Source organism: Oncorhynchus gorbuscha, linkage group LG15, assembly GCF_021184085.1.
Source record: "Oncorhynchus gorbuscha isolate QuinsamMale2020 ecotype Even-year linkage group LG15, OgorEven_v1.0, whole genome shotgun sequence".
NCBI classification, from domain to species: domain Eukaryota; kingdom Metazoa; phylum Chordata; class Actinopteri; order Salmoniformes; family Salmonidae; genus Oncorhynchus; species Oncorhynchus gorbuscha.
This window is the reverse complement of record NC_060187.1, coordinates 61,695,638-61,711,189: the sequence shown is the minus strand read 5'-3', so window position 1 is coordinate 61,711,189 and position 15,552 is coordinate 61,695,638. Positions and strand designations below refer to the sequence as shown.

At 44.3% G+C, this 15,552-nt stretch overlaps 1 protein-coding gene across 1 annotated transcript in view; it reads right to left on the bottom strand.

Annotated features, from left to right (window-relative positions):
• The window catches only part of LOC123997656 (gamma-aminobutyric acid type B receptor subunit 1-like), a 51,271-nt gene continuing 35,719 nt past the window's right edge, over positions 1–15,552 (bottom strand). Inside the window, exons 17-24 of the mRNA XM_046302109.1 lie at positions 15,302–15,434; positions 14,793–14,909; positions 13,503–13,610; positions 7,099–7,192; positions 6,371–6,498; positions 4,157–4,285; positions 3,720–3,863; positions 1–2,099 (exon numbers count right to left, since the gene is read on the bottom strand). Coding sequence (XP_046158065.1) covers positions 1,809–2,099; positions 3,720–3,863; positions 4,157–4,285; positions 6,371–6,498; positions 7,099–7,192; positions 13,503–13,610; positions 14,793–14,909; positions 15,302–15,434 — 1,144 coding nt within the window. The 3' untranslated portion in view covers positions 1–1,808. The remainder of the gene's footprint in view (positions 2,100–3,719; positions 3,864–4,156; positions 4,286–6,370; positions 6,499–7,098; positions 7,193–13,502; positions 13,611–14,792; positions 14,910–15,301; positions 15,435–15,552) is intronic.

Below are 15,552 nucleotides of genomic sequence, written 5' to 3'. Positions count from 1 at the left end.
TGGAAAGTTTTCAACACCTTGTAGAGTCTGTGCCCCCACGAATTGAGGCTGTTCTGGGGGCAAAAGGGGCTGCAACTCAATATTAGGAAGGTGTTCTTAATGTCTTGTACACTCAGTGTATATTCATACATGTGCAAGAGTATATTTCTCTAAATAATCTTCGCATACATATATTACAATATTACCCAATGTCGTCCATGTACAGTTAATAAATAGGGACTATTTCATCCAATAACTTCCTATGGAGAGGTTGTATATCTCACTTTCCTATACCCTGAGCTACAGTATGTCATTAGAATGGCAACAAAATCCTGACCTGAAACCCTGTTACGTCTTGAACTATAGTGCAACATGAGATCACGCTATTTTGGAAAAGTATCGTCACTTACGTAACTTGCCAATAAAGCTGTGTTATATCATTGCTTCATACATTTGGACGAATTGCTAACGAATGAGATTGTACATATATATTAACTGTCGTAGACGCATGTCAGAATACGTTACACTCTTCGTCATCACATTCACAGACGTGGTTTGTACAAAGCTAAAATTGGAGGGACAATTAGGAAAGGAACATCAAATATAAGACCACCGGGTGACAGGCATGTACCCTCACATTTACATTTATATACAGATTGTCACTCAAATCTGTTTTCCCCCAAAGACAAAAAAAAATAAAAAATTGCTTGGAAGACTGATGCATAATACATATGCCGTTTAAAATCTTTAGGAGGTTGAGCTCCCTTTGAATATCTCTGATGTGTCCAAGAAAGTTCAAATCGCCGGAACATATCCATTCAAGTCCAATTGAAAACGTTCAAAAAGATGTTCCATAGAAAATGGATTAGGTTACACATCACATTACACACGTTTCTTATCAAATGGGTTTCATCTATTCAAGAGCATATAACAGCAAACATGTGATTGAAGATACAAAGCTGTACTTGAATATGTGTACAGCATAACATCCACAAATATCTTGCTATTGTCCCAAAATGTGGGTGTCCATTCCAAAACCCTCTACTGCATATGGCTATGTTGGCAATTCACTGTCAGTTAGGATGACTTTACACTGAGTTTAGATGGCGTCTTGATATGAAATCCAGTAAATTGAATCCACAGGGAAACTGTGCTGTTTTTTTCCACTCTAATTGCATTTGAACAGATTCCACCCCTTTACACCCCCCCCCCAAAAAAAAGAAAAAACTATTGAACTAAATAGATATAGGGCACAACACTGAATCCATGACATAACATATCATACATTATGCAATAACAATATTAATCAATTACCATGTGCTTCGCTATTTCAACAAACAGAAGACAAATAGGCAGAGACGGGAGTCAAAAAGAGACAAATAGAGACAGGAGTCAAAAAGGAGCAAACACACACAGTACACAAAGTCCTCCCGGAGAACCTAGATACACCTGCACAACAGAACGAGAAAACAAAGGGAAGGAGGAAAGAGGAGGAGTGAAAAGGGGAGATCTGTCTTGTCTCCACAAGTAGACTGAGGGTTACTCTGGGATGTGCTCGTCTCTTATTCAATAACTCGTATTACTAGTCATAAGTGCTTCAGGTTCCCACAGTGAGATTGACTGTGAGAAAGACTGGTGTTACCCCGGGTGACTCGCCTCACCGCAGCCTGTAGTGAATGGAAAAGCCCTCTGCCGTCGTGTGCCTCCACTCACTCTGTCAATGTCAGTAGCTTGTGCTCTTTTTCCACAACAAGTGAAAGTCAGTGCCTCCATGTGTGTTCGTTCCTCCGTGTGCTCTGCGCTCTTCCAGCCCACCACCCCCACCCCCTTCACTTGTAGAGCAGGGGGATCTGGCTGTTGTGACAGTGGTTGCGACTTATCTTGCTGTCCGCCTGGTACAGGTTGGAGGAGTTGGAGAAGGAGGGGGGTAAGGAGGAGTGATTGTCCGACGCGGGGTTGGGGTAACCGGGTGGAGGCAGGAGAGACTTGGGGTCTGGCTGGGAAGAGGGCGGGGACGGGTTGCTGTGGTTCTGATTGGTGCCGGATGAGGGCCGTCGTCGGTTGCGCAGGGCCTGTCTCTCAACCAGCTGGTTGCGGAGCTCCGATACCCTCTGCTCTTTCTGAGAGCACGGAAGAGGGAGAGGTCTTATTAATACTGGACACTCATGGGTAAAGCTGAATCATTTCTAAATCATTCACTGAGCATGAATCAGACATGTATTCCTTATGTATCAATCATATCTCTTAGTAAAATATAATAAAATGAATGATAAAATTTATTGGTTGGTCAAATAATTCAGACATATTAGATGTATTTTAATAGATGCATTGTGATTGTATTTTGATATCTAAGGTATCAAAGTGAGAGTGTATTGTAGTACCACCTGTATGATGAAGATTGTTTGAATGATGAATTACTAGTTCCAATTTTTCAGATGTACTTTAAATGTATTAAATGTATTTCAATCTCGATGTGTTGTGATTCTACGTTGACAGCTAAGGTGTATCAAAACCGGCGCGGCCCACGCTTGGATTGCGTCCTACCTGACAGGTCGCTCCTACCAGGTGGCGTGGCGAGAATCTGTCTCCTCACCACGCGCTCTCACCACTGGTGTCCCCCAGGGCTCTGTTCTAGGCCCTCTCCTATTCTCGCTATACACCAAGTCACTTGGCTCTGTCATAACCTCACATGGTCTCTCCTATCATTGCTATGCAGACGACACACAATTAATCTTCTCCTTTCCCCCTTCTGATGACCAGGTGGCGAATCGCATCTCTGCATGTCTGGCAGACATATCAGTGTGGATGACGGATCACCACCTCAAGCTGAACTTCGGCAAGACGGAGCTGCTCTTCCTCCCGGGAAGGACTGCCCGTTCCATGATCTCGCCATCACGGTTGACAACTCCATTGTGTCCTCCTCCCAGAGCGCTAAGAACCTTGGCGTGATCCTGGACAACAAACTGTCGTTCTCAACTAACATCAAGGCGGTGGCCCGTTCCTGTAGGTTCATGCTCTACAACATCCGCAGAGTACGACCCTGCCTCACACAGGAAGCGGCGCAGGTCCTAATCCAGGCACTTGTCATCTCCCGTCTGGATTACTGCAACTCGCTGTTGGCTGGGCTCCCTGCCTGTGCCATTAAACCCCTACAACTCATCCAGAACGCCGCAGCCCGTCTAGTGTTCAACCTTCCCAAGTTCTCTCTCACGTCACCCCGCTCCTCCGCTCTCTCCACTGGCTTCCAGTTGAAGCTCGCATCCGCTACAAGACCATGGTGCTTGCCTACGGAGCTGTGAGGGGAACGGCACCTCAGTACCTCCAGGCTCTGATCAGGCCCTACACCCAAATAAGGGCACTGCGTTCATCCACCTCTGGCCTGCTCGCCTCCCTACCACTGAGGAAGTACAGTTCCCGCTCAGCTCAGTCAAAACTGTTCGCTGCTCTGGCTCCCCAATGGTGGAACAAACTCCCTCACGACGCCAGGACAGCGGAGTCAATCACCACCTTCCGGAGACACCTGAAACCCCACCTCTTTAAGGAATACCTAGGATAGGATAAAGTAATCCTTCTCACCCCCCTCCCCCCTTAAAATATTTAGATGCACTATTGTAAAGTGGTTGTTCCACTGGATGTCATAAGGTGAATGCACCAATTTGTAAGTCGCTCTGGATAAGAGCGTCTGCTAAATGACTTAAATGTAAAATGTAAAATGTAAATGTAAAACACGTGTACTGTACCTCCTGTATGATCTTCTGCAGCTCACGGTTCTCTCTCTCCAGCTGGCGAGACTTCTCCTCGTCGTTGTTGTTGGTGGACGAGCCGGTCTTCAGCGTGTCCTGCTGCTCCGACTGCCACTCACCACGCGTAATCAGCCTGCGCATCTAGAATAGAACAGAGTATAACATTATTTCTACACAGCCAGAGAGACAGAGAAGAACCATATACTATATGTGAATTTGGAAATGTTAACATTGAGGAAAGTATTGAGACTTTGTTTTCCCAGTGCTGATGCAAGTGTCCATTAAATACTGCTGCTAAATGACTCAGAGTCCTAGGCATCCTATTCCCGATATAGTGCACTACTTTTGACCAGAGCCCTGGTCAAAAGTAACACACTATAAAGGGAATAGGGTGCCTTTTGGGACGCAGGCCTATTCTACACAGTATAGTGTACCTTGGGCACGAAGAGCACCACCAGCGTGATGTAGACAGAGAACACTATGGCCAACGCGGCAAAGGCAAAGGAAGCGTCCTGCTGTGACGTGAGGATCATAGTGACGGGAGCCGTGATCATGCACAACACCTGCAGAGACGGGGGGGGGGGAGAGGATGAGAGAGAAAGGGGAAAGAGAGGGGAGAGAGGGATATAGAAAGAGAGAGAGGGAGAGAAACAAAGAGGTAAATATCAAGGGAGAGGTGAAAGAGGAATATAAGATCTCAAAAAGCGCTCGGCAACTGCTTATCATTCCAACGAGGTTCCCAATATGAAAACATCATTAAAAAGTCATAGATGAAGTAGCAGGTTAGCAGTACCATACTGGCACATCATCTCAATATCAAGCCTTACAAAAGCTCTCTGCTTCCCAACAAGGAGGCCTTTGCAGATTTATTTTAAAGGAGTCCATCACATACAGGGCACCATTTATGTAGGGAAATGTATAATTCATCTATGTGTATTACACCACGAAATACACACAATTAAATAAAATGGTGAAATCAACATCTATGCTTCCCCTTTGTCCGGAACTGCAGCTGTGTTTAACAATTTCATCAAGCTTTCTGAATGATTGATCAATTAAATGTTCTTTCCTCTGCTTTGCAAAAAAAACGACTGTATGTACTTCATAATTGCACAACCGCCCCACAGCAAATGCGCAGTCAAAAGATGTAAAACTGTGGGTGGTTTGCAGTCGTAAGTGTTTTGGTTCCTCATTAAGCTGTTTTGAGATGGGAATCTGGGCAAATTCTGGCAATTAGGTAAATCATTGTTCAGAGAGTACTAAAATGTTTGCACATTGTTGAGCAGAAATAGAAACCCAGCCTAAAGCTAAAGTTATAAAAATGTTTGCCCGTATAAGAGCAGTGTTTGTTTTTTTCCAGCAATAGTCTACATTACCAGACATTTCATGGATTTGCTCGCCTGTGTGAGTAGGATTACACCTGTGTGAGTAGGATTACACCTGTGTGAGTAGGATTACACCTGTGTGAGTAGGATTACACCTGTGTGAGTAGGATTACACCTGTGTGAGTAGGATTACACCTGTGTGAGTAGGATTACACCTGTGTGAGTAGGATTACACCTGTGTGAGTAGGATTACACCTGTGTGAGTAGGATTACACCTGTGTGAGTAGGATTACACCTGTGTGAGTAGGATTACACCTGTATAGGATTACAGTAGGATTACACCTGTACACCTGTGAGTAGGATTACACCTGTGTGAGTAGGATTACACCTGTGTGAGTAGGATTACACCTGTGTGAGTAGGATTACACCTGTGTGAGTAGGATTACACCTGTGTGAGTAGGATTACACCTGTGTGAGTAGGATTACACCTGTGTGAGTAGGACCTGTGTGAGTAGGATTACACCTGTGTGAGGATTAGGATTACACCTGTGTGAGTAGGATTACACCGTGTGAGTAGGATTACACCTGTGTGAGTAGGATTACACCTGTGTGAGTAGGATTATACCTATGTGAGTAGGATTACACCTGTGTGAGTAGGATTACCCCTGTATGAGTAGGATTACACCTGTATGAGTAGGATTACACCTGTGTGAGTAGGATTACTGTGTGAGTAGGATTACACCGTGTGAGTAGGATTACACCGTGTGAGTAGGATTACACCTGTGTGAGTAGGATTACACCTGTGTGAGTAGGATTATACCTGTGTGAGTAGGATTACACCTGTGTGAGTAGGATTACACCTGTGTGAGTAGGATTACACCTGTGTGAGTAGGATTACACCTATGTGAGTAGGATTACCCCTGTGTGAGTAGGATTACCGAATGGCTATGGCTACTTGTTTGCAACACTTAGATGGTACCGTATGTTATCGCTGCTATCTTTTGGTGATGATCCTTCACCGATTCAAATCAAATTCAAATGATTGTTTAAGTATAGCACTAATGCTTTGCCTTATGCCAAAAATATGTCTTCCAAAAATACATTTATGAGCACATGCTTACCACCAGAAATAATGAGTCTTAGCAGTATGTCATCATTATGCACTGACGAATCATTGAATCTCATGTCCACACAGAGACCATGCCTAGCCCCTGCTATCGTTCTACCAATAGTTAATTGTTGCTTGGAGATCATTCGCTCGATGGACTGCCTAAAATGCAGAGCGGAAACCAGAGCACTCCCCCTGTGATGGTTGAGACTCACAGCCACGTTGTAAATAGCCATCCCCACGGCTCGATGGTCATTGATCTTCTCCGTGGAAACAGACTTGGTCTCGTAGGCTAGAAATATCCCCAGCAACAGCAGCAGTCCCTTGTAGCCATACACTACACCTGGTGGAGAGATAGAGAGAGAACGAGAGAGAGAGAGAACGAGAGAGAGAGAGAGAATGAGAGAGCGAGAGCGAGATGGAAAGCGAAGACGATGGAGGGGTGTTAGGCAGTTGACTGAAGGAAATGCATATTCCCCCTTTATTTCTTCTGTCCAAGTGTCCATTGTTCTTTCATTACGTCGCTCAATGGGGTGACAATATCTTTGCATAGCACAGAGAGGGAATGCTATGGGGCAATGGCACAGTTTGTGACCCATATTATTTGAATTTGATAGTATAATGCATTCAGAAGAACTGCCACTGTCAGGACGAGAGGCAGTATGGTGATAGTGAGAGAAAGACAGATGAAAGGAGAAGATAAAATGAAAGCGTATGCGGGAAAGATAAAGGCGGGCAATGACTGAGTTGAGTGAGTGAGAGGAGGGGAAGAAAAAGTGGGGTCAGACAAAAAAAAGAGAGAAAGAGCTAATGTGGGGGGCTGAGATACGAGGAGTGTTTAATTAACAATGAATGGACTGGGGATTGAGGGAGTGAGAGAGTGAAAAAAAAGAGGGAATGAGGGAGTGAGCGAGAGAAGGAGTAGGGAATAGAGGAGGGATACCGAGCCATGTGTTCATCTTCTCTGAGGTGCAGTGCTCCAGGAGGGGCTGAATCAGGACATCCAAGTCTCCTTTAGGGGCCTCCCTAGTGAACTTCTACTCGGAGAGAGGGTGGGGGGAGGAAGTGAGAGAGACAGGGAGAGAGAGACAGGGAGAGAGAGAGACAGGGAGAGAGAGAGACAGGGAGAGAGCGAGACAGGGAGAGAGGGAGAGAGGGTGGGGGGAGGAAGTGAGAGAGACAGGGATAGACAGGGAGAGCGAGACAGGGAGAGAGAGAGACAGGGAGCGAGGGACAGGGAGCGAGGGAGAGAGGGTGGGGGGAGGAAGTGAGAGAGACAGGGAGAGAGAGACAGGGAGAGAGAGAGACAGGGAGAGAGAGAGACAGGGAGAGCGAGACAGGGAGAGAGGGAGAGAGGGTGGGGGGAGGAAGTGAGAGAGACAGGGAGAGCGAGACAGGGAGCGAGGGAGAGAGAGAGGAAGTGAGAGGGAAAGTGAGAGAGAACGGGAGACAGAGTGAAAGACATTCCGTTGTGATATCCGCAATTTATTAACTTTAAAACTCACAAGTAGAAAGTAAACGAACAACAAGATGACTGACATCAAAGAAATAATATTTTGTTGAACACCAGACATGTGACAGTGCTTACATACGAAAGCTAATGCCACATAGCATACAGAAAGTGTTCACACCCCTTGACTTTTTCCACATCTTGTTGTGTTACAGCCTGACGAAGGCCGTGTGGCCAATACATAAAAGCTTACTAAAGAACAGTGATACTATCAAGAGTGGTGTGTGGGTTTCTTATTTCTTCTGTTACCATGCCCCCTCAAAAAAGACAGCTCAGATGTCCGAGTACCTTTTTAATATTGAATTTTGTTGAGTTACAGCCAAAATTTTAAATTGATACCATTTCAATTTTTGGTCACTGGCCGACACACAATACCCCATGATGTCAAAGTGGAATTTTGTTAGTTTTTAGAAATGTTTACAAATTAATAGAAAATTAAAAGCCGAAATGTTTTGAATCAATAAGTATTCAACCCCTTTTCTATGGCAAGCTTAAATAAGTTCAGTAGTAAAGTTGCATGGACTCACACTGTATGCAACAATAGTGTTGAACATGATTTTTGAATTCCTACATCATCTCTGTACCCCACATATACAATTATCTGGAAGGTCCCTCAGTTAAGTAGTGAATCTCAAACACAGATTCAACCGCTAAAGACCACAGAGGTTTTCCAATGCCTCGCGAAAAAAAGCCTACTGGTAGATGCGTAAAAATGTAAAAAGCAGACATTGAATATCCCTTTGAACATGGTGAATCAATACACCCAGTTGCCGGAGAGGGAGGGAACCAATCAGGGATTTCACCATAAGGTGACTTTAAACCGGTTACAGAGTTTAATGGATGTGACAGGAGAAAACTGAGGATAGATCAACAATGTTATTACTCCACCATTTTGATATTGAACCTTTATTTAACTAGGCAAGTCAGTTAAGAACAAATTCTGATTTACAATAATGGCCTACCGGGGAACAGTGGGTTGGCACCGGAGAAGAAGGCATATGTTTTATGTGCCCCAAACCGATTGGGTTTTTTGTTTGGAACTTTTTTTTAAACTGATTTTGTACACAATGTTGCCACTACTGTCTCTTATGACCGAAAATCCCTGCTGGACATCAGGACTGCGATTACTCACCACGGACTGGCAGAATCCTTTTTTTCCTTTAACGAGTTTGATGAGTTTGATGCAAACAATATATTGCTTTCTTGGGAACAGGCCCAGATCCCCATGATTTGCGTGGAGGTGGAGAAAAAGGGCTGCCTTCTAAGAATGTGTAGGCGATTGAATAAACCTCCACTTCCTTCCATTCTGCAAGCAAACGTGCAATCTTTGGACAATAAAATAGATGACCTACGCTGAAGATTAAACTACCAATGGGACATTCAAAACTGTAATATCTTATGTTTCAAGGCTGAACGACGACACTATCAACATACAGCGGGCTGGTTTACGCTGCACTGGCAGGACAGAACAGCGGCGTCTGGTAAGACAAGGGGTGGCGGACAACGTATTTTTGTAAATAACAGCTGGTGCACGATATCTAAGGAAGTCTCGAGCTATTGATCACTTGAGGTAGAGTATCTCATGATAAACTGTAGACCACACTACCTACCTAGTGATTTTTAATCTGTATTTTTCATAGTTGTTTAAATAACCCCCCAGCAGAGGCTGGGCACTAAGACAGCATTGAATGAGCTGTAATCTGCCATAATCAAACAAGAAAGCGCTCACCCAGAGGCGGTGCTCCTAGTAGCCGGGGACTTTAATGCAGGGAAACTGAAAAACGTTTTACCAAAATTCTATCAGCATGTTAAATGTGCAACCAGAGGAGAAAAAAAACTCGGGACCACCTTTATATACTCCACACACAGAGACGCATAAAGAGCTCTCCCTCATCCTCCATTTGGCAAATCTGACCATAATTCTATCCTCCCGATTCATGCTTACAAGCAAAAATGAAAGCAGGAGGCATCAGTGACTAGATCAATAAAAAAGTGGTCAGATGAAGCAGACGCTAAGCTACAGGACTGTTTTGCAAGCACAGACGGGAATATGTATATGTACCGGGATATCACCGATGGCATTGAGGAGTACACCACATCAGTCATTGGATTCATTTTTTAATTAAATTTTTTACATTTTACCTTTATTTTACTAGGCAAGTCAGTTAAGAACAAATTCTTATTTTCAATGACGGCCTAGGAACAAGTGGGTTAACTGCCTGTTCAGGGGCAGAACGACAGATTTGTACCTTGTCAGCTCGGGGATTCGAACTTGCAACCTTTTGGTTACTAGTCCAACGCTCTAACCACTAGGCTACCCTGCCGCCTCATCAATAAGTACGTTGATGACGTCGTCCCCACAGTGACCGTACGTACATACCCCAACCAGACGCTATTGATTACAGGCAACATCCACACTGAGCTAAAGGCTAGAGCTGCCACTTTCAAGGAGCAGGACTCTAACCCGGAAGCTTATAATCCCGCTATGCCCTCCGACGAACCATCAAAAAGGTAAAGCGGCAAGAGGACTAAGATCGAATCGTACTACACTGGCTCTGATGCTCGTCGGATGTGGCAGGGCTTGCAAACTATTACAGACTACAAAGGGAAGCACAGCCAAGAGCTGCCTAGTGACACGAGCCTACCAGATGAGCTAAACTACCTCTATGCTCGCTTCAAGGCAAATAACACTGAAACTGTGTGATCCCACTCTCCGCAGCCGATGTGAGCAAGACCTTTAAACAGGTCAACATTCACAAGGCCGCAGGGCCAGACGGATTACCAGGACATGTACTGCGAGCGTACGCTGACCAACTGGCAAGTGTCTTCACTGACATTTTCAACCTCTCCCTGTCCGAGTCTGTAAAACCAACATGTTTAAAGCAGACCACCGTAGTGCTTGTGCCCAAGAACACTAACGACTACCGGCCCGTAGCACTCAAGTCAATACCCATGAAGTGCTATGAAAGGCTGATCATGGCTCACATCAACACCATTATCCCAGAAACCATAGACCCACTCCAATTTGCATACCACCCCAACAGATCCAGAGATGATGCAATCTCTATTGCACTCCACACTGCCCTTTCCACCTGGACAAAAATAACATCTATGTGAGAATGCTATTCATTGACTACAGCTCAGCATATAGTGTCCTCAAAGCTCATCAATAAGCTAAGGACCCTGGGACTAAACATCTCCCTCTGCAACTAGATTCTGGACTTCCTGACGGACCGCCCCCAGGTGGTAAGGGTAGGTAACAACACATTCACCACGCTGATCCTCATCACAGGGACCCCTCATGGGTGTGTGCTCAGTCCCCTCCTGTACTCCCTGTTCACTCATGACTGCATGGCCAGGCACGACTCCAACACCATCATTAAGTTTGCCGATGACATAACAGTGGTAGACCTGATCACCGACAACGATGAGACAGCCTATAGGGAGGAGGTCAGAGACCTGTTCGTGTGGTGCCAGGACAACAACCTCTCCCTCAACATGATCGAGACAAAAGAGATGATAGTGGACTACAGGAAAAAGAGGACCGAGCACCCCCATTCTCATCGACAGGGCCATAGTGGAGCAGGTTGAGAGCTTGGTGTCCACATCCTCAACAAACTATCATGGTCCAAACACACTAAGACAGTCGTGAAGAGGGCACGACAAAGCCTATTCCCCCTCAGGAGACTGAAACAATTTAGCATGGGTCCTCAGATCCTCAGTCGGAAGTTTACATACACTTAGGGTGGAGTCATTAAAACTTGTTTTTCAACCACTCCACAAATTTCTTGTTAAACTATAGTTTTGGCAAGTCGGTTAGGACATCTACTTTGTGCATGACACAAGTCATTTTTCCAACAATTGTTTACAGACAGATTATTTCACTTATAATTCACTGCAGTAATTCCAGTGGGTCAGAAGTTTACATACACTAAGTTGACTGTGCCTTTAAACAGCTTGGAGAATTCCAGAACATTATGTCATAGCTTTAGAAGCTTCTGTTAGGCTAATTGACATAATTTGAGTCAATTGGAGGTGTACCTGTGGATGTATTTCAAGGCCTACCTTCAAACTCAGTGACTCTTTGCTTGACATCATGAGAAAGTCAAAGGAAATCAGCCGAGAAAAAAAAATGGTAGACCTCCACAAGTCTGGTTCATCCTTGGGAGCAATTTCCAAACGCCTGAAGGTACCACGTTCATCTGTACAAACAACAGTACGCAAGTATAAACACCATGGGATCACTTAGCTGTCATACCACTCAAGAAGGAGACGCGTTCTGTCTCCTAGAGATGAACGTACTTTGGTGTGAAAAGTGCAAATCAATCCCAGAACATCAGCAAATGACCTTGTGAAGATGCTGGAGGAAACAGGTACAAAAGTATCTATATCCACAGTAAAACAAGTCCTATATCGACATAACCTGAAAGGCCGCTCAGCAATGAAGAAACCACTGCTCCAAAACCTCCATAAAAACATCAGACTATGGTTTGCAACTGCACATGGGGACGAAGATCGTTCCTTTTTTAGAGAAATGTCCTATGGTCTGATGAAACAAAAATGGAACTGTTTGGTCATAATGACCATTGTTATGTTTGGAGGAAAAAGGGGGAGGCTTGCAAGCCGAAGAACACCATCCCAACCATGCAGCACGGGGGTGGCAGCATTATGTTGTGGGGGTGCTTTACTGCAGGAGGGACTGGTGCACTTCACAAAATAGATGGCATCATGAAGATGGAAAATTATGTGGATATATTGAAGCAACACCTCAAGACATGAGTGGGGTCTTCCAAATGGACAAGCATACTTCCAAAGTTGTGGCAAAATGGCTTAAGGACAACAAAGTCAAGGTATTGGAGTGGCCATCACAAAGCCCTGGCCTCAATTCCATAGAAAATTTGAGGGCAGAACTGAAAAAGCGTTTGTGAGCAAGGAAGCCCGACTCAGTTACACCAGCTCTGTCAGGAGGAATGGGCCAAAATTCACCCAACTTATTGTGGGAAGCATGTGGAAGGCAACCTGAAACATTTGACTCAAGCTAAACAATTTAAAGTCAATGCTACCAAATACTAATTGAGTGTATGTAAACTTCTGACCGACTGGGAATGTGATGAAAGAAATAAAAGCTGAAATAAATTATTCTCTCTACTACTATTCTGACATTTCACATTCTTAAAATAAAGTGGTGATCCTAACTGACCCAAGACAGGGAATTTTTACTAGGAATAAATGTCAGGAATTGTGATAAACTGAGTTTAAATGTATTTTTGCTAAGGTGTATGTAAACGTCCGACTTCAACTGTATTACCTCAAATAACCGGTGCCCCAGCACATTGACTCGTTTTCCCGTCTGTATATAGTCTCTACACTGGAATTGCTTACCAAGAAGACAGTGAATGTTCCTGAGTGGCCGAGTTAAATCTGCTTGAAAATCTATTGCAAGACCTGAAAATGGATCTCTAGCAATGATAAACAACCAATTTTACAGAGTTGAAGAATTTTGAAAAGAACAATGGGCAAATGTTGCATAATCTAGGTGTGGAAAGCACTAGAGACCCAGAAAGACTCACCGCTGTAATCGCTGCCAAAGGTGCTTCTTTCTACAACGTACTAACCCAGGGTTGTGAATACTTATGTAAATGAGATATTTCTGTATTTAATTTGCAATAAATTTGCAAAATAAAATCTAAAAACATGTTTTCATTTGGTCATTATGGGGTATTGTGTGTAGATGGGTGACAAAAAAACAACAATTGAATCCATTTTGAATTCAGACTAAAACAACAGCAATAGGAAAAAGGTCCAGGGGTGTGACCGATGCGACAGTGTCATTGTACCTCTACTGTGATGTGTAAAGGATCCACAATCTGCCAAATCATGAGTGACAGGATGTCTATGGCTAGTAACACTCCAACTGTTGCATAGAGTTTCCATGGCTCCAGGTGCTGCAGGGATACAGGAGAACCAATCACAATCCAAGGACCAAGGGTAATGCAGTGAGTCCACAAACAAGGACAAAAGGACTCAAGCATAGGGTAGATAAAGTGCCAACAGAGTACAGTATTGTATACGTGTATCAGCACAGAATACTTAAGTTATCAGAGCTCCCTTTAAAAAGAGATTCATGTCAATGGGCTTCCCTGGTTAAACAAAGCACACACAAATTCATTGGCATTTAGACAATACTGTTGAAATATTCTAAGTGTAAATTGAGGAGTTTCTAGGCAGTGGATGCTATACGCACAACAGTGGTTTTTGAATGGGTAACATATCAAGAAGAAATTGGGCCCAAAAAAATGCAAAATAAACAACATGCTTCTTCATTTTCCATCACTTCATTCTGGCTTGCTTCTAGCCCTGCAACCGTTCACCCCAGACATAACCAAACCGTATCGCATAGACCTTGTCACCTCTTCTCTCCAAGTGCATGAAATGATTTGACTGCCTTCACTAGTCTTGCCATATTCTGACTTGGAAACTTTTTAAAGTACTTTCACAGAGCTCTTTGGCAAATTGCCCTTGCACGGCCATTAAAGAGAGTTGAAAGTCAACCTGATTCGTCTTGCATTGGCTCAACTAATAAAGCCCCCGAAGGTTGGATTTCCACATAGAACTTTAATACTCATACATATTCATAAATGCTCCATAAATGGCTTAATCTCTCATTCTCCTGATTAGGTCTTAGAAGAATTCCCACAACACATCACACACTCGCAGTGTCTCCCTAGCTTCAGGACACGCTATCTTAGACAGGACACACACATGCATACGTAATCAAGCCGATAGTGTGAGCATCACAGGTAAGAGTGTGTGTGTGAAGGTATCTCTCTGTATGAGTGTGAGTGAGTGTGTGTGTCTGTGTGCGTGTACGTGTGTCTGTGTTACTCCTGTCTGTTTCAAGCCTGTCGTACGCTGCTCTACTCTACTGTACTCAACTTTACTCTATTTTACTCTACTGTGCTGTACTCTATTTTACTGTACTCAAGATATACAGAGATACTTTAACATGCAGAGCAAAGCACATCTCCCAGCGGCTTGTGTATTTTTTATCTGCCAACACCACACACTCAGTACTGTAGACTCTGGAGCTTCCCTGTTCCCTCCTCTGGCCCTCCTAAAAGGCTTACCTTCCTCTTCTCCTTCTTCTCCTCCTTCTTTGTGAAGAGATTGTGTACCCACCAAATCTTGGTGAACATGCTGCCATATGCCAGACTGAAGCCCAGGCCGAGCAGCCACAGACGGAACTAGACAGAGAGGGAGAGAGAGAGATTTTGTTGATTCAATATTGAACTTTTTTGATGCTTTGGCAATGCAAATGCAATTTTTATTATGCCAATAAAGCAACAACTGAATTGATAATGAGAGAGAGAGAGAGAGAGAGAGAGAGAGAGAGAGAGAGAGAGAGAGAGAGAGAGAGAGAGAGAGAGAGAGAGAGAGAGAGAGAGAGAGAGAGAGAGAGAGAGAGAGAGAGAGAGAGAGAGAGAGAGAGAGAGAGAGAGAGAGAGAGGGAGAGAGAAATAGAATATGAGAAACAGAGGCAGAGAGAGGAATCATTTCCCCTGACAAGCCATCGCAGCACATCCCTCTACTCTAGCACCAGAAGAACAACCCATTCCCACGGCTTTAGCTGCGTTACCTGACAGACCACAGGGAACTGGGACCTGTGGATGTGGTGTCCGTCGATCCCCAGGGGAAACACAGCAGCCAGGGCCATCATACAACCCACTGCCGTCATGTTGTTCAGGTAGGGCTGGGAGTTCTGGATGTACCTGGCACAACACACACAAAGAGGGTATGAAGAAAGGCCAGAGAATATAGACAGAAACCCACAAAGGGACTGTTTCACGTGCACTGTCCGTTACACTGCATTGGAACTACTTGTCACAA